The following is a 20650-nucleotide window of genomic DNA, read 5'->3' as shown; positions in this document are numbered from 1 at the left end:
CACAATGTAATGATGATGATTAGCGTCCGTACAGCAGACACCCAACTCTTGAGAGGTAGCGGATCAGTAACCATTTCTGAACTCTTACAAGCACTACAATCTATTAATGCCATACCTGCAACATTTGTCTTTAAATCTACAAATACCTGATATAAATGAAGATTTACGGATAACTTTCTTTTTACATTTACATCTGCTACGATCGCTGGCAGCATTGTAGCCAGGTTAGACTCGTCACTATAACCACCAGGCTACTGAGCCAAGCTATGAGGTGTTATGGTTGTTTTTCAACTTATATTTTCGGGTATATATACGTAACTTTCTTCATTTATTTTTGCCCGGTTACATGCACACACCATCCTACATACATAGTGTGAAAAAAGCAAAAGAAATAATTGTCCTGAAGGCAAACACAAAGGGAATATACATTTCTTTGCACACGAGTTAGTTGGCTCAGTGGGAGAGCGAGCGGAGAGCACATAGTGTGGGAGGGAGGGAGGGGGGGGGTGCTAGGGAGTCGGCAGAGGTAGCATCCCTGCTGGTCTGCGTTGCTATGATGAAGCAGGAAGTGTATACAATTGACGAATGTGCTAAACTTTCATTTGGCTTTTATTTACTATGCTTGGCAATATACAGTAGTTTTTTTTGTAACTTATTTATTGGTATTATTTTTAATTATTCCTCACATTTACTGGTACTGTACAGTTTACTATTTTAAGAAAACTATGGCTACAGAAGGAAAATACACACAAAAGTCTTTTCCTAAATAATCCCGGCAGAAATGGCCGTGCATCTTATATGGCCATGCGTTTTATGTGGCCGTGCATTGTATATGGCCAAGCATCTTATATGGCCGTGCATCTTTTATGGCCGTGCGTCTTATATGGCCGTAAAATACAGTAATTTATACTCTTTGCCACTGATTGTCAAGTTGATTTCAGCAGAGAATAATTAGGAAAAATAATGAAAGCACTTAAGAGCAAAAATAATAGAAGATAATGCATACACTGTATCGCACCTCAGTTGGGATGTGCTGCCTCAGCCGACTGACCCTTAGCAACTGTTGCTATGGGTCAGTCAGCAGAGGCACACAACTCAAACCCTCTCCCCTGATCAGTACACGCAGCAACTGAGGCCGAGAGTGGAGCGGGTGGAAGTATCTCCCCCAGCCATACGCTCCTACACTCACAGTGCCATTTTTCTCCCACCCCCTAAGCCAAGCACCATAAGTTAAATGTACTAAGATGCGACACGACTGTACAAGTCCAAGACACCCAAGGCAAAGATTTTTAAAGACACTAAATTAACCTCACCTTATTTGGAAGTGAAACAGTGGAAGTACAGAGTTTCATTTTCAACGTAGTATCTATTGAAATTATTGCCTTAATGGTTTTTCTTCCATAATGAGACATGAACATTAAGTTTTCATGTAAAATACTGTAATTATTTACTGTTTTGTGTTGTTGTACAGTGCTGAAGATTATTTAATGTGTATTTATTTCTAATTATATATTTTAATTTCTTACTTGCTATGTTCTTGGCCCCTAACAGGCATGAATCTGTCTGTCATAAAATGGTGACAAACACAAATATTCATCTTACTATTACATAAATCTATAACCTATAGAACAAACATAAGCTCAATCTAACCTTATGAAAATAGTGGCACATTTTAGCTTTGAGATGTAAGGAAATTACATCCTTGAGTCCATCAAGGGCCAGCATGTCTGCTAATGCTGCCAGCTCTCCGACCCTCACTCCTTCAGGCACTGTGCTTGTACCACTGTAGATGTGCTTCAGTGCCACCAAAACACTATCGGCCGAAAACCTGTAGACACGACTTACTTGAGTTGTCTCAAACATAAGAAATGGAGAAAGGAAACATGAAATCTCATTTCAAGACTAAGAGAACAAATTATGTGACCTGTAAGATACTGTCACTAGTTTCCTTGAGACAGAACTTGAAATAATCTGGGAAGTGAGCGTACCCACACATTAACTATGTAGACAATGTTTATGGTACAAGTAGCTTTCTCACATAGATAATTTAGGTCCAAATCCAGATCTGTGGCTGTCTCAGGAAATATTAGTGTTTCTGACTGTGGTATTACTGTCCTGTAGAGGGTACACACACACTTTCTTTGCAGGTCATATTCATTCATTCTTACGACTGTACCTTCATCGATGTGTTCTACTATGGTGCTGTACTTTACTTCCACAAAAGAAGCCTTACCATACCTTACCTCACCACACTTCTATCTGTATCTTGGTGTTTCTCTTCCCCTCCTATCATCCACTACAACTCATAAATCACTACAGTACTGCAAAGTGATACAGGTGATTGATTTTTATCTCTTATGCAAAATGTATGATGTCTACACTCAAATTATTCGCTGTCTTGCAAGGATTCCAGCAATGCATATTATATCCTCCTAACTCTAGTCTGTGATATTTTATAAGATAAAAAATTTAAGCCTAAAACCACCAAACCCTGATTGAGACGATGGTGGAGAGGGAGGGAGAGGGAGGTGAGGTGTTATGTTTGACAGTTGGTCCGAAGGTCTAGTGTGTATTCATTTATCTATCCTTTAGAGTGACTTAAAGTTTTTTCTCTTATAAAATGTCACTAAACTGACCTGGGAGAATATAATTTACATTGCTGGGATTCTTACAAAAGATAGTGATTAATTTGAATATAAACATGCTATAGTTTGTACTCTACATAAAAAAAAAAAAATTGGAGTTTAAAATTGGAAACTGTAACCTAAATCCCGGGGTAATCCGTGTTGAGTTGAAACCACTTAAGAAAAATACGCGTAAGTTGCGAGTCTACCGTACCCCTGTACTGTATTTTATCTAGTACTGAAGATGTTATATTAATCTTGATGAACCATAAACCATAAGAGGCCAATCATATAAGAATATAATACTGAATCAATAAATAAATAAACCTGATGAATGCGGTGACATGCAATCAGTTCCAGCCTGCTTACATACTCAGGTGTCTAGGCCTATAGCAAATCTGATTAGACCACTGTACAGTATTCACTAAGTGTTGTTCATTTCATAAGATTTTCTAATTAATCTTCACCATTTCTTAAAGCATGTACTTAATTTTTTTTTTTAAGTACGGGTATTTCTTGTGACCAGAGCATCTCAGACTCTGAAAAAAAGCGAATTCTGATATATTGAAGACCAATTTATGGAGATTGTACTGTATTATATATTATTCTCTGCATGCTATTTACCCTTTACATTGATTCTCAAATATGTCATTGCTGCTGCTTCTAATATTTTCTCTCCTCTTGCATCTAGACTCCATAGCTATTTCACATCCACATAAAGACTCCATAGCTATTTCACATCCACATAAAAATACTGGCTTAACAAATTGCTTCAAAAACATTCATACAAGAGATAAACAGTGGTCCCTCGGTTAACGAACGCTTCGGTTAACGAATTACCTTCCATAAGAATCTTCAATTCGGTTAACGAAAAAAATTTTGATTAATGAAATCCTTACGAAAATCACGTTTTGTTTTGAACATCAGCTGATAAGCTGAGGGGGTACTCAGCCAATTCAGTAATCTCTTCTATGTTTACATTCATTTCCAATGGAGTAAATATCAAGAAAATTGTGCTCTTTAATATTTGTGCATTTTTTTATACAGAATTAAAATTATTGGTCATTCTAAAATTTAGCCACCCAAGCTCTGTCTACATAAAGCTTTTCAACTATTATTTTTGGCTCGCTATATGTAACTTTATTCATTTAATGAAACTCATTTACATGCACACACTGTCCTAAGGACAAAGCTGAACTGTATATGTAATCAAAATAATGTACAAAAGGATTACTATGGCATGTTTACATTCAAATTAATCACTATCTTATAAGAATTCCAGCAATGTAGATTATATTCTCCCCGGTCACTTCTATGACGTTTTATGAGCAAAAAACAAAAACTCGACTAAACAACATAAATAAACAAATAAATACTTCACTAGACCTTCAGCGCTAACTGTCAAACATGTCACTGTCATCCCCCCCCCCCCCAAAGGGTTTGGTGGTTATACAGAAGGCTTTAAGTTTTAACCATATATAATATCTCAGACTAAAGTTAGGAGAATATAATTTGCATTGCTGGAATCCTTGCAAGACAGCGAATAATTTGAATATAAACGTCATATATTTTGCACGAGATAAAAATTAATCACCTGTATCACATTACAGTAGTTATTTAAGAGTAAGAGTGTATATGTACATATATATACATATACTGTACAGTGATTTAAGGGCAATTTAGGGGAATTTTAGGAGTGTTTCTGACTTTATGCATTTTTGGCTTTACTTTGTATGTACTTTTCTGTGAGCTGGAACCAATTACCCAATATCCCATTGAAACAATGGTTTCGGTTAACGAACGACCCTCTGGAACTAATTGAGTTCGTTAACCGAGGGACCACTGTATAGGAAGAATTACTCACCCCTGTAACTTTATGACGTTGCCTGCACTCTCCACCCAGTGTCCTGAAAGCATCGCAGCAAAATAGACACATCGTGAAGCCAAGATACACTTATGGGCACGGATGCGCTTCTCACCAATCTGGAAATGAGGTTTATTAATATTTTCTGGCTATCACCCTAAGGCCAAGTGGCTCTCAAAATACAGGAGGTACTGTACTGTAGTGTGGACCACTGACAGTAACAGAGTCGTTACACACAAAAAAGAATGAACACTTTTCTTGAGCCAACATAATACAATAAACAATTCATCCTACATTGCAAGATAATAAAGTTATGAAATTGCAACATAGGTTTAAAATACTTATGCTTGCCTGTATAGTAACATCAGTGTTAATTTCATTCAGGAACATATGCAACAAATCTTCTCCCAATCTTGAGCACGGCTCCGTGTTTCCCTGGTCCGTCGGCTCTAGATGGGGATATAAAAATAAATACAACACCATACATAGAAAGATAGTCCAACATTTAATAACACAATATGCAAGTTTATTACGGCTGCATACAGTACATTCTTCATTATAGGTTAAAGACAATTTACAGTAATTACCACACCAAATTATTATACCCAACTGGGAGATGAAAATCCTGATGGAAAACAATACCCGGTACTCTGGTATAATAAAAGCCGGCAGTAGAGTAGATAATAATGAAGGTTTGATCCTTAAAACCCAATTGATAAGAGCCAATGAGGAGCAACTTGTGAATATGTGCACCGAGGCATTTGGGGAGATAATAAACCCCTAAACTTGTATTATACCAAAGGTTACTCATACCTCAATGACAACTGTCCCTTGAAGAGAGAGATAAGGGATGGCTACAATACTGAAGTATCCCCTCTAAATAATGTCAAACTTCAACATATAGCTATTCATAAATACAAGAGCTACATTTATTGATGTCAACTCTCTTCCCCGTCTCCTCTTAACCTTGGTTAGATTTGTCTTAAGCCATATATATTTGAATCTCCTTTTCTACGGAAACACTCCACTGTGAGTCGAGTCTCTTTATTTTAGAAGACCTCATTGTCGAACACCATTCTATAACACCATGATGCAGGAGCTCTTGTAATATGGTACAGACCATTTTGCATCTTATTGTTGAGTCACTGTGAAACTGACTGTATCCATAATGAGTCATGAGGCTACTCCTTTAATCTATTCAATTTGGTCAATTTATCTGCTTCCACACACTTATGAAAAGATTAAAATCATTAACTAACTACTGTAAAGAAGCTACTCTGATTTTCTAATACTATACTGTACTGTACTGACAGCTTTATATCTCACCCCAGGGGGTTTGGTTAAATGTTATTAATTTTTGTCTTAAGCTATCATATTCTTTCTGTGGCTCTAAATTATAGGATGGGAGGGCATTGATTTCATATTCATGTTCTCATTTTCATGTTTTAAATTTTCTATATTTCATTATTATTATTTTAACATACTCTTCTCTATGTACAGTAGTTAGCTTCCTTGGCAGGGAGTACGTCACACCAGCAGTTGGGACAATACAGTACAGTAAGACCATTTCATGTTTCAACCAAATTCAATGACATGTACTTGAATTAATTGGTATAGATGGAGAATTGATCCTGAAATCCCATTTACAACCATTCCTCTTCCTATGGGTAGTAAGATACAGTATAGCCTGGCAAATAAGGGTTGAGCCTGAAATTCAAGATAACCAACCCATGACAACTGATGCAGGTGTGTACTTGCTAGTGACCCACAACTTAGTAACCTCCTTAAACTTTGATGGTGATGTTTGCTTCCAACCCTCACTTAAGAGATGGGGTGTGACTGGGAGGAAGAACTTATCATGAGATTTAATTCCTGGGTTAGATCTAATCAGTGGATACAACCTGGCCACTAATATATAGAAGGCCTGCCAGAGTTACTTGGTACAATACTAGGATCACCAGACTTTAGGCTAAGTTATAATATAGAATTTTGGGGTCATTCCTTCATATATATCCGAGCATGATAGACTGAAAATCAAAATACTTCCTGTAAAGAACAAGAAAATGAAGAAAAGGATAGGAAAGGGATGGAGAGCTGCACACCTCACTGTAGTACACATTTAATCACTACAGTCATCCCATTCACCATAAAACATACTGTATGGAATGTATTTGCGTTAACTTTAGGATCTTCACGTCTAACCTTTCATAATGATCGCCCAATTTAATTTATGATTCCCAACACTAATCTCTGCCCCATCTGTATTCAGTTCACTCTTAAAGCAATCCATTCAACTTTTAAGTACAGTACAGGATCTTGTTAATTCTAAAAATATAAATTCATGCACTTCTTCATCATTATCAATGATTTAAGGTCATTTTCCACACTTGAGTGGGTTAACCATGATTACCAGATAACAACTTTCCTTGCTACAAAGTCTCTTGCAGCCTCTCTCATCAGGTTCTTAATTTTGATATCATTTCTTACAACCTCTTCACACGTCATTCTTGGCTTACCCCTGGCTCTCCTCTGGTCTAAATTTACTCATGCACATCATGATCCAACTGGTCTTATCCATTCTCTTCACAGGAGCCAACTCGTAACAATGGTTTTAAATTAGACAAATTTAGATTTAGGAGCAAAACAGGTAAACATTGGTTTGGAAATAGCATAATGGATGAATGGAACAAGTTACCAAACATCATCATTGACTCAAATACGATGGGTAGCTTCAAATATAGGTTGGATGGATATGAGCAGTAGGGGTTGGGTGTAAATGGGACTGCCCAGTATGGGCCAATAGGCCTGCTGTAGTTTCCTCCATTCTTATGTTCTTATGACAAAACCATCTCAGTCTACCTCTATGTAAAACTTTGCCAATACAGTAGTCTCAAGACCTAGCTGCCCTCTTAGCTCTGAACAGAGTTCTGTATCTTTCAGTGTCACCTTGCACATCCACCGCACTATTCCCATTTTAGCTCGCTAAAGCCTGCCAATGTTTCATTGCCATACAACATCACACTTCTCATGCCAGTTATATGCATCTTTCCTTTTAATAATCAAATTTTTCCTCAGTTACCTCACTCCCCATTCTGAATCTAACTAGACATCATAGCTATTAGTATAGAAAAGGGGCGTGGCTTATGGACCAGATTAGTGTGAAATACAATAAGACTTTTTAATATTTTCATTGGCTGCTTACATCCATTCACTCCATCAAGGTGGTCTTTTCAACTAGAGTCACACTACTGAACACATGACAATATCCCTCAACTCTGTCATCACTTCACCAACAATACTTACTTATATTTACCAATAAGAAATCTTTTCACCATACCCCTTATGTCCTCTTGAATTCTCTATATTTGTTCCAATAAAATGGATTAACTGTTTTAGTTGGGAAATCTTATGCAGGTACAGTATGGTTTTTGGATGTAACACTGTTTTACCAGAGATAAATGTGCAGGGTAAGAAAATTTGCTTAAGTCACTAAGGATAAATATCAAAGGTTATTCAGCAATTAACACTTTCTAAATTCACCCTGGAAAAGACAATTTGGTACAAACCTGAGTTCTAAACTTACCTTTTGAAAATTATCAGAGCACTGTATCACTAAGATGACTATCCTGAACTCTGAGACTAAGTTACATTCACTCAACTTAATGGCATCAAAAGTTGTCATCTGAAGAATAAAAAATCTATTTATCTCAAAAAACATTCATAAACTTTGGTCAACAAGACAATCACACACACACACACACACACACACAAACCAGGTGATTACTAACTGACTTTGACAAGTAATGAGCAGTAGCCTACCATTTGAGCGTTCTATGCTGCTGAGGAGACTGCTTACATCTGACACTTCTGAAGGTTCAGTTTCTTGAGGAAGACTTGTAGACATAATTTCACTAAAAGATACACTTTGAGAGGGTCCAAGTTCTGAGACTGATATGTCTCGACTTGTGGCCATGTCATTTGTTGTTTCTGAAGCATGTTCGTCTTTAGTCCATGAAACGGAATGATCTCTTTGAGTACTTGGATCTCTTTTGTGAGGGGAAGGCTTTGCGTGAACGGATTTAGACGATGATGCTTTGCTTTTGAGAGCATGAATTGGTCTTGGGATACCCGACACAAATGATCCATCTCTTGAAGTAGAAGATTCGTTTATTTTATCATTTAGGCTCACGTTCTTTCTTGTAGGAGGTTGAGCAATAAATTCTTCCCTATCAATAACCGATTTAGTCATCAATTTGCTGGCACTCTCTGGGGTTGAAAACAAAATAGAATCACTTGGAGCTGATCTGGTCATAGGATTTTCAGTTTTCTTTTTGGGAGGAGGTATGGTTCGTCTTCTTGGTTTAGGCGAGCCTTGCTTTGATGATGATTCTGCCTCAATAAACATAAAGAACCCTTTCTTCTCTTTGTTCCCTCCTTCATCTGAGCCCCCATCAACTTCTACTTTCTTGCCATCAGATTCCTCTTTTTCATCTACTGGTGCTGCAAGGACAGGTGGAAGTGATGTGAATTCTATATCTGGGTGAGGTTCGATGGATTTTGAAATGGCTGCACCATCACTCTCTGACTTCCTCTTTCTTCTGTTCTTGGGTGAGACTGTATCTGCTTCTATATACATGTAAACAGCAGAGGACTGGTTCTTAGCCTTTAATGCTTCCTTCTTCTCTGCTTCTTTTGTCTCTTCTGCAGACGGAGTTGGTATGGCATTTAGATCTATAAACATTGGAAAGATAGACTGGTGCTTCTCATCCTCTCCTTCTCCATTAGTTTCTTTAGTCTGAACTTTACCTTCTTTCTGTTCTTCTTCATCATCCTGGGGACCAATATATCCACACACAAGAGGTATAGAATCAACATCCTTAACTGATCCAATACTAACCTGACGTTCACGTTTAGAGAGAGATTTTTTCTCTGCTGTGTCCTTCTCTCTTTTCAGAGTAGATCCTCCTGAGATAATGGGTGTATTTTCAGATATCTCTCTACTTAATCTAGGACTACCGATAATTTGTGACAAAGCCTTAAAAGAGGGCTCTTCAACAGTCACTTCTTTTTTATCTGTTTTTTTCTCATTTTGACCTGAATCATTACTCTTGCTTTCATTTTCCTTATCATCTTGCTCTTTTTCTTCATTATCCATTTCTTCTTTATTCATACTTGAACTACTAGTTTCTATTGATTTAGTTTTCTTTATTTTTTTAGGGGTCTTTTCCTTCTCTGAGGTTTCTGCCTCTCTTCTAGCAACAAAGTCAACACTGAGAGAATCTGGAGAAGGTGATCGAGTTGCTGATCCTCTCTTTGCTATTTCCTGTTGAAGCTCTATTGCCATTTCTTCTGTGCTCTGCTGAACTCTAAGGGGAGGACGGTGACTGACTACATGTGGTAATTCTGAGTTTGCATCTTCTACGGTGTGCCTGACAGGAAGGCCTACAGATGCTGGACGAGGTATGGGGTCAACGACAGGTGCTTCAAGAGCACCCAGTGAGTGAATGCTTCCCATCATGGCACTGTCCATCATACTGCTATATAGGGATCCCACACCCATACTACCACTCTCAGAACTCATACTAGCTGTCATCATACTAGCCGTCATCATGTTGGTAGTAGGAATGTTAGAATAAGTCTGGAAGTTGTGCTCAAATATCAATGACCCTTTTTTTCTTTCCATTTCCCTCAGCCTCTCTGGGTCATCAGCATTATCATAGTATGAGGTTATACTCTCATCAGATACTTTTCTCTCTTTTCCATTACCTAGATTGTCTTTTCCTAAACCCTGAGTTCCAACATTTCTTTTCAGTGTTGTGAAGGTGGGATGACTACTCTGAGCTTCTCCCAGCATCCCATGTTCTACTTTTATGGCAGCAGATCCTTTTGCTTCTGTTTCCTTCTTCTCTGTTGGCTCTTGCTTGGATTTGTCAGAAGGATCACTAATAATTGCATCAAGGACCTCAAACGTTCTTGCTCTTACCAATGGTCTCTTGGGATTAACTGGTTCAGGTGCAGTTTTACCTTTTTCATCTACTATATTTTGATTTCTTTCAGTTTTCAAATCATTATTGTAGTCTCCTCTTGGATTTTCGATCAATCTTTTATATGAGGTTCCTAGACTCTCATCAGAATCATGGCTACTTGAATTTTCTTCATGGCTACTGGGAAGTTCTACTTCAAGACTAGAAGTTTCATGCAGATTACTCAGTCTATAATCACTGCCACTGTTACTGACACTGACATTATCTAGTTCTGCACCATCCTGAGATTCTGCACCAAATGACTGACTTTTTCGTTGCAAGTATGTCTTTGAGGTAGACCCAGATTGAACGGGTTGTTGTTGTTGCAGTTGTTGTCTTGCCAAAATATTAGCTTGATGTAAGGATGCATTTTCTTTTGTGCTGGACATTGCACCGTACTTGTGTGGTTTGCCTTCTTTGACCCTTACACTTGCTGGGTAAAATGGTCCTACATCCCCATTTGAACAAACTATAGCATTCTTTAGAACATTTGAATTGTGAAGGGGTTCAACGGGAGTAAATTCTGAAGTGGAAGACCTCTGAGAACGAGAAGGCGATCGTTCTCGCTTGTCTCTCAACTTATCCTGAAAGGATTCTCCACTAACTTGCATGGGAGATGTTTGTAACTCTTTTATCATAGAAACATTAAAGACGGGAGATTCCTGATTAGATAACTGCCCACTAGGGGACTGATCATCATTACTGGTTCGTTTGGTTGGTAGAGGACCTTTCAAGGAGATTTTCCCTTTCCTTGTCAGTGTTGCAGAACTCTCAAGATCATCTTCTATGTTATTATCACAATTGCCACAGACTTCTTCACTCACACCAGTCTGTTGTTTTTCTTTAATTTCACACTTATCAATATTTACAACAGTATGGTTTGTAATGTTCATTGTGTTTCTCAATGACTTTGGTTTCTGAGCACAAATCTTTTGACTAGACTTTGGCCTTACAGACTTTGATGTATTTGGACTATTCTTTATCACGTGTGGCTTCAGGGTAACTGTGCTGTTTGAATCGGTATCAGACAGGGCACGCGTCTGGTAGGTGCACTGCACACCATTGCTGCAGATAAACCTCTCCACGTCCTGTATATTACCCTTCTTCTCACTCAGATGCCCAAGTCGAAGCTGTTTCAGGATCAACTGCTGAACGTGGTGCTCTTCGTCGCTGCTCAGTCTCTCAATTCTTATCTGGTTGGTATAGAGTAGTGCTCTCTGCTGGAGAACAGCCAGGGTGTCCTCCAATTTCCTTCTTAGTACTACACCAGCTGCCCGGTTGCTTTGATCACTGTACAGACTTCTGTAAAATGCATACAAACTTCAATAGATTTCATGATTTACTGAAAAAGTAATTAATAGGTATTATAGCCCACATACCTCCCTAATATAAACATCTCTGGACATCCATTCCACTCCAGGAAGACGGGGATAAAATGAGGATAATGAAATAAATAAATGCAGATAAACAGATAATCTGATGTCTATCTATGATATCTAGTGATCTACACCAAGAAAAGTTTTAGGTTTGTAGCTCAAAAAAGCATCACTCAAGCTAATAGAAAAGGATATATACAGTACACCTGTGCTTGTGCAAAATTCAACCCCCTATCTTTCTGATTCTCAGTCCTGTCAGAGTTCACAGCTTCAAAGAAAAACACAACACAACATTAAAAAGATAAATGAGAGGATATTTCTCTCCCAAAGCTGTCTATGCATGGTTAATAAACATTCTGATGTTTGACTGCAGAACCTGTACATCTTAAACCATAATCTATGTACGGTAAATGAAAAACTCTGAACATGGAGAAAACAAAGTACAGTACTGTACTGACACACTTCACACCATGGTGAAGCATTTTTTGATGGAATCACAAAATAATGAATAAACTTGCTTATTAAAAAATTATATTTTAAGAATTAAAAAAACCAAAAACATAAAAGGCATCAATAGCTTACAGGCAAGGAACAGCTTACCAGAAGAAGATTCTCCTGAACTATCTCAATCCCTGGCGATGCATGGTACCCTACAGTGTAAACACAACAACATGTGGCATTATCTACCTAGTCCTAATAAGTTTCTTCCTCTTTCCATTTGTTTAATGAAAATATTTTCTAATTATCTATGATAATTTTATTATAAACTGTTTAATTATTATACAGGAAAGCTTCCCATAACGACGGTTCTACTAATGACGATTCATATGTTAAGACCCTGGTTATTTAGGACCCAATTCAATTTACACCATTATTTTCTTCGTATTTATGACAAAAATATTATAAAAATAAAGTAAAATTACATTTTCATATAAATAATAACTAAATCCCGATATGTATTTAAAAAAAAAAAAAAAAACATGCTTTACGCACAGAGGCTGTGAGGGTGTCGCCAGTATAAACAGTGGCAGCTGGCGGGCCCTTTGTTTTCACGCATCTGAACAGGAAAAGGAGAAAAACATTCTCAGGTTTCTTATGGCATTTTTTGTGTCCTTATTCAACATGAGCAAGAGCAAGTGATGGCAGTGCTGGTTCAAAAGCTAAAGCAAAGTGCATAAGCTTAGCCGAGAAACTAGATGTGTTAAAACGATATGAAAAAGGTGAGAGGTCTGTGGATATTATATGGAACAAGCAATGAACATAATATTATTTTTTGAAGTGGATCCATTAACAGAACGAAGCATTAAAATTAACAGGGACGTGAAACACATATGACCTCTACATAAAGATGTAGGTATAATGAGAAAAGAGAGCAGTTTGCAAGATTTTTTCGACAGCTTTATTATTCGACGGCCTAAACCACCAACTTCAGCTTCTCCATCAAATTCAGCATCATAAGCAGCTTCAGCAACAGCTACAGGTTCAGTAACAGTTTCAGCAACAGCTATGATATCTTTATGGAAAGCTTCAGCTTCAGCCAGAGTTGAACCTGATTGACGAAATCATCTGAGTAAAAACTAGCACAATATTCATTGGCTGTCCTTTTGTTTTAGACTTTACTGCGACTGTATTGGTGAGAAGAATTTTTGTTTTACATTAGGTAGTATTATTTAAAACATACCTGTATTTGAACAGTAATAAGTGTTGCTTTCATATTCTTATGTATAGAAATGATGATGTTTTCACATGTACACAATCACATACGATGGCATTCCCAATCTATTTAGTTTTTTCTTTACCATTAGTGGTTAGCTACTTCTATTGTTCCATTTATTAACATTAAATAACATTACTTAATACATACATATTAATTTTTTTACATTAATTTTACTACATCAACAACCAGGGTCTTATTTCTTCAGTTTCTTACGTAGAAGTAGAACCATCGTCACGGGTGTAAATATGAACGATAACAATGCCGTCTCGTCTCCACTTGCGTTTTTTAATATTCTATGTATTATTAATGAATTGTATTGTTCATTTCGCATATATAAACATTAATTCGATCAAAAACATATTCAGTAATAAACAATAATGAATCTTTTATAACATCAAAGTATTCACTGCCGTTCCACTATGGTTACTTTTAATGTACTATTAAATAACATTAATTAAAACATCCATATTTTTTTACATTAATTTTACTATAGCAACATCTAGAGCCTTATTTTCTTGTTTCAGATGGATAACTGACATTATGGGTGCAAACACGACAACAACAATAGCGTCCCATCTCCTCTTGTGTGATCTTATTATTATTGATTTATATTGTATAAGGTGCATTAATAAACATTATTTAAAGAATATAGTTTACATTGTTCATTAATTATATTGTTTTGGGGGGATAGATGGTAAAAGCACAGAAAAGGTCACACTGGGGAATGGATCACATTATTATTACTTTATTTTAATGGTAATTAATGAGTCAAGATACGATTATTCACCTTACACTGCAATAATGGAGGACACATTACCGTCGTTATTCGAGACTTTACTGTTTAGGAAATATATTTACCCTGTAAGATATGCTAGGATATTATCTGAAATCTACAAGACTTAAAAATTATTTTAAAAATGCTAAAAAAAATCAAGTTTGTGCTGCCTGATCACAGCAAAAAAAAGATCACAAAGAAATTAAAAATAATAATGTTCCAGGTGATTATAAATGTAAAAACATGACAATTATTAAGTTCATAACTAAGGTAAAAAACACCTCCAAACACAGGAGCATAGCGGATAATGTTACCACAGTAGCTGCTGCGTGTAGATAGCAGTCTAGTCTGCATCTATCTACTAAACTACCATATCAAAGATAAAATCCATATTTCAAAACACATTACAGTACGGGAGATCACCCCATGCCTGTACCTGAACTGTACTTCCAAACCACAGCATGAAAAATATGCCAAGCGTTCTAGAATTCTTCACATCGCCATGGTAAATGGGTAAATGCTACTTTATATGCGCACGCACACACACACACACACACAGTGTTCTTTAACTACTTTTGTATTGTTTTTATGCTATTGTAGTTATTTTATTGCCTCTCCTCCTGCCAAGAGAAACTGTGTTACTGTTATTTTTCAATTTGTAATTTTGAGAAGATATACGTTTTTCTTTTTTATTGCTACATGCACACACAATTTTTCATAAAGAATGTGCCAAAAATATTAAAAATAAAAGAAATAATTATCATAATGTCAAAAACATAAAGTGAATACAAATTTCTTATGTCCACAGGAGTAAGTGTACAGTAAGTCCTCGCTTAACGTCGGGGTTACGTTCCCGAAAATGCGACGTTATACGAAACGACGTTAAGCGAATCAATTTTCCCCATAAAGAATAGATAAAATACAGGAGTTACGTTCCCCAGCCTCCCATCGCCCCATAAAATACATTACATATACATAAATTCAAAGTTCCATGTGATGCCTGGTGAGGTGCTTGTATGCATTACTATAAAGTCACATTTCATGAGAGAAAAACTTAAAACTCCCTCTGTATGACTGATTAATACACACCAGGTAACCTTCTCAAACCTTCCCTGATGCTGGCAAAATAAATCACCTCCCCTCCCTCTCCTCCAGGGTGAAGTTGGTTTTAGGCTTAAAGATTTTATCTTATAAAATGGCACAGACTAAAGTTAGCAAGTTAGCAGAATATAAATTGCATTGCTGAAATCCTTGCAAGACAGTGAATAATATGGATATAGACATCAAATATTTTGCACGAGAGACAAAAATTTTAGCCCCTTCAGTACATTTATGAACTGTACACGTATTTCAACTTATTTTTTGGTAGATATAGTAACTTTCTTCAATTATTTTTTACTCATTTACATGCACACACCATCCTAAATACATATTGTGAGAAAGGTAAAAAAAATAATTGTCCTAAGGGCAAACCTGTAATGAACTGAAATGTACTAAATAATTACTAAAACTTATGTCTAGTGCAAACTACAGCATGTGTATACTCAAATTAATCACTAACTTACAAGGATTCCAGTAATGTAAGTCACATTCTGTCAAGTCAATTCCCCAAACCTGTACCATTTACATACATGCATTCTTATGGGAAAACAGCGACGACAAAAACGACGTTACAGTAATACCCCGCTTTACGCGGTTCTCGTTTATGCATTTCTACATTTACGTGGTACCCTGCCAGAACCGGAATTCCCACTTTACGCGGTGCATCTACTCATATACGCGGGTGAAGTATAATTTTTTTATTTAGCTCATAAAATTCATACAAATTACCCGGCCAGAATATAATTTACATTGGTGGAATTCTTACAATATGATGATCATTTTGAATATAAACATCATGGATTTTGCATTAGACATACAAATTTTAGATCTAATGTAAGAATTTGTTTGCTCAGAGCAAATACGTTATCTTTTGTGCAAAATATATGACGTTTATATTCAAACTATTCCCGGTCTTGCAAGGAATCCAGCAATGTCAATTATATTATCCTAACTTTAGTCTGAGTGATATTATTTATTATTAGACAACATATTTTAGATCTAATGTAAGAATTTGTTTACAAAGAGCAAATATAAAAATATATGACGTATATTCAAAATATTCCTGGTCTTGTTGTCAATTATATTATCCTAACCCAAACATTTCTCAGAGAGGGAGGAGCCACCGAGCGTGGGAAGAGAGGGGGAGGGGGAGTTGAGTCCATTATTTGAATGGACATTAACCTGGCGACTGTATTTCTCTTAAATATTGTGTGTGCATACCATCATAAAATTAAGATGTTATTTTTACTACAATATAGGTATTGTGTCAGAAAAAGTGGAGTTTGGGAGTCGGCCCAGTCTCTATTTCAATTAATCCCATATGTTATGTTATTCCATTTACGCGTTTCTCATTTTACGCGGACCTCCGCGGGTTCAATTGACTGCGTAAATTGGGGTATTACTGTATATTGAGTCATCGGGACGATAAACGAATTATTGGTACCTTGAGAGTAGCGACGTTGTACCGAAACAACGTTAAGCGGGGCGGCGTTATACGAGGACTTACTGTACAGTTTGTGGTAGGCAGCAGGGAGAGTGGTGCAGTGAGGGAGGTGCGGGGCTGGGATCTCATCCTCTCCCTACTGACCAACCTGTACGCTGCATTATTGTTATTTTCCAACTTGTAATTTCATAATTTTCTTAAATTTTTGTACTCCGTTACATACATACACAATCGTTCATATAAATAAAAAGAAATTATTATCATGAGGTCAAAAACATAAATGGAATAAACATTTCTTACGCGCACGGTAGTTAGCCCACAGATTGTAGGAGCAGGGACCGTGAGAGCAGTGTCGGTCTCCCTAGTGTAGTAAAACTATTGACAACTGGCAAAGCGGTATTCTTTACTTATTTTATTTATTAGTACAGTATCATTTGTATTTATTCCTTACATTTACCGGTACTACAATATACACATAACCCTGGTCCCTAATAGCCTTGGATATATCAGAATATATGTGGTGAAAGTTGACGGCTGAGAATACCCCCCCCCCCCTACTGGAAGAAGCTGTTAACAGGTGCTACGTGCAACACTGTTCTAGAGGTGCTATTGAGTTTCAGTCTGTCATTAAAAGATTCATCACACATTTAGGTCTTTCTAGTTTTGATGCCAGCATTGGGTGGTTGTGGCATTAGTAGTATGCATCAATAACATGCATAGTGCATTTTTTTTACATATATGGTGTACAGCAGTGGTTCCCCAAACCTTTGTAGACTCTGGGCCACATTTATCATTGTAAATATAGTGGAGGGCGCCAAAACTTTGGATCTACATTCAAGAAAAAAAATCTCATATATACTATACAGTTATTTGCAGTTTTACACGACTAACTGTTACCAGTTACATACTTTTTACATTTACTCTTGGACAGGATGTGTGTACGGGGGTGGATCCAGGAATAACAAAGGGGAGAGAAGTTTTGAATAAGGGAGGGAGCAGTGAAAGCTGGTTCATTCTGGCTGAAAGGACCGGTTGTAAGCTTGTCTTTGATTTTGATTTCATATCTCCAATACAGTCAGTGTCCATTTCACTGACATGCAATATACAAGCACCCACAGATATGTAAATTTCATAATTGTATCATATGTCCATTATTACAAACAAACATCATCAGACTGCACACCTACTGAATTTGTCTACCACCATATTTGTGGTGTGTGCTTTGTTTGGTAGTTTTGTTTGGGACAAGATCATAACTGGATGTATTTACAGCATATTCTGCAATGCAACCGAATTATCTTGTTGAACTCTACAGTATTATGACCAGGAAGGTAAAGATGATGTTGCTGCATCTGGTGGTATTAAATAACAGAGTTGAGAGTATGGCATCTATTGGTTGAGAGTTTGGTTTAACCCATTCAACAATATATACAGTATATCCCCAACAGTCGGAACAACTGGTGCAGAATGTTTCCGTGTTCAAGAGATTTCTGGGAATTAAGATGAATTCTCATCCCTGGAAAAAAAATCACACGTTTACGGAATTTTTCTTGGCATTGGTGAATGTTTCAGAGTCTAAACTACGTGTTTTACACGGAGCACCATTGTGAGGCAGCTTCTACTAGCTTGAATACTAGCCATGAGTCTTAAATGCAGTCAGACAACTACAGAGCTGTATTCATTTATGCAGACACTACTGTACTGTTACACTGCAGTATATTGAAAATAAACTACTCTATACACAACAGTAACCTCCCCATTAGCCACAATCTCCAGTCCCTGGAACTCTCAAATAGCCGGAATTGAAATTGAGCCGGAAAATTTCCGAGAAAACCCTCTCTATACCGGGCATGGGATTGAGTTTTTGATGATGAAAATCAGAAGAATTTCCAGAAAAATTCTAAGAAAATTTCTCCATTCTAGGCCTGGGTACAAATTTTCTGGGAGTTCTGATAGATGGCATCCTACTCTGATGTGTCCCCATTTGCCAGGCACATGGATGAGCTAGCTGCTTGGGTAACTTAGGCTTCGTTCATTTTCTGCCATCACCGTTGCCCCGTTAACTGCTGTTTTTGTGTACAATTTGTGTTGTACAGTACTGTACGAGAACACAATCAGCCAAGAATACAGTGTTAAGACTTAAAAAGTGATTACAGCTATGTATACAGTCCTGTACATTTACACAAGTACCATGTACAATAAAAGGGAAACACTGGAGCACCTTAACTTTCATCTTATTCAAGTTCAGGTCAATATGAGACCCATTAATCCCCCACCCAACCTCCACCACACATGAAAGAGTTATATACAATGGATAACATGACATTGCATTAGGTTAGTAGAAAAATCCATTAATCTTCTACCACACCTCCATCGCAAGTGTTAAGACGTAAAATTAATACAGTTACATAAACTGTACTGCACTGTACTGTACATTCCCCAGTACAGGTTGGAAGATTCCACCCTTGGCCGTGACACAGCTCCATTCACACCTCACACGCCCGTACCATATTGATGATATATTAACTGTGTACAGTACTGTATATATAAAATCCCTGTACTGGGGAATGTTTTCCCCAGAGTTTAAGATCCATCTGAACAGGCCAGTTAATCACACAACCACCACATTCAGCTATCTGTAACCATGCCCACCAACATGACAACCCATTTTCACAGTCTGATTTCTCATTTCTTGGCAGGAGCAACTGCAAGACGGACCTCCTCATTAAGGAAGCCTTGCATCAGTATAAAGTAAAGCCATCCATTTGGGATATGGCTTCCTGTGAACTGTTGTGTTTTTCTCACTAAGGCTCGACTCAATTAAGGCAATAACCCCTGTATGTTTTAGTTTTTTCCGAGCTTAGTTTTGTACGTAGGTCTCCTGTCATTTTTATTGGTTTTAAATTATAATGTTCTTTGAATAAAAAAATTGCAGAAGGTAAATTTTAGAATAATGTTTCATTTTTATAGTACAGTTCTGTATATTGCTTGTAATTTTTATATATATATTTTTTTTTTCTGTTTTCTAGGCACTTGATGATGGAAATTGGTACAGTATCTGCACTATGACACCTCAGCTTCCCTGAGATATTAGAGTGCCTGAAATTGCCCAGTTTATACTACAGATGGACAAGGGGGGGGACCTAATTGAGGTGTATAAACATCTCAAAGGGCACTACTCAGTCGAGTGCCCTTACCTGGGGCTGGTGGACGCTCGCCCCACAAGGGGTCACAGCTTAAGGTTGAAGAAGCCGCAAGCCCCGAAAACTGTGAGGGTGAACTTTTCGGAGCGAGAGTTGTGAACTCTCGGAACAATCTGCCAGAGAATGTTGTGACGGCATCAAGTGTGAGCTCTTTCAAGACCAGACTTCACCAACAATGGAGCAGGTTCAGGTACATTCAGGAGCCAGTGCATGCCCAGTACTTGCCAACAGTGCAGAACAGAGACGTTACCAATCGCCCAAGTGGCTAATGAGCTGATCGGTGGTGAAGAGGATAAAACTAAAAAAAAAAAGAAAGTAAAAGTAAAACATTAGTAATTAAAGAAACCCAAGTTAGTCAAGATGTTTGTGTTTTCCCTGGTTCTCATTCTGAGTGACACTGTTTCTTTGTAGTCATAGTCTTAGAAATTAGAAGTATTTGTATTCACATTTGAATATTGACCTCTTGTATTCCCTCCATCCCTGCGTTGGGTCGGATGATTTCCGGTATGATCAATTCACTAAT

At 37.3% G+C, this 20650-nt stretch overlaps 1 protein-coding gene across 3 annotated transcripts in view; it reads right to left on the bottom strand.

Moving 5' to 3' along the window:
- The window catches only part of LOC121855816, a 75189-nt gene that overhangs the window by 25661 nt on the left and 28878 nt on the right, over positions 1-20650 (bottom strand). For all 3 annotated transcript variants that reach the window (XM_042350934.1, XM_042350936.1, XM_042350935.1), the window contains 4 exons: positions 8308-11813; positions 4840-4937; positions 4489-4607; positions 1651-1828 (listed from right to left, as the gene is read on the bottom strand). In XM_042350934.1, coding sequence (XP_042206868.1) covers positions 1651-1828; positions 4489-4607; positions 4840-4937; positions 8308-11813 — 3901 coding nt within the window. The remainder of the gene's footprint in view (positions 1-1650; positions 1829-4488; positions 4608-4839; positions 4938-8307; positions 11814-20650) is intronic.

Source organism: Homarus americanus, unplaced genomic scaffold (genome assembly GCF_018991925.1).
Source record: "Homarus americanus isolate GMGI-L3 unplaced genomic scaffold, GMGI_Hamer_2.0 scaffold14072, whole genome shotgun sequence".
In the NCBI taxonomy this organism is placed as follows: domain Eukaryota; kingdom Metazoa; phylum Arthropoda; class Malacostraca; order Decapoda; family Nephropidae; genus Homarus; species Homarus americanus.
The sequence above is the reverse complement of the archived record's forward strand: the minus strand, read 5'-3'. Positions and strand labels throughout refer to the sequence as shown.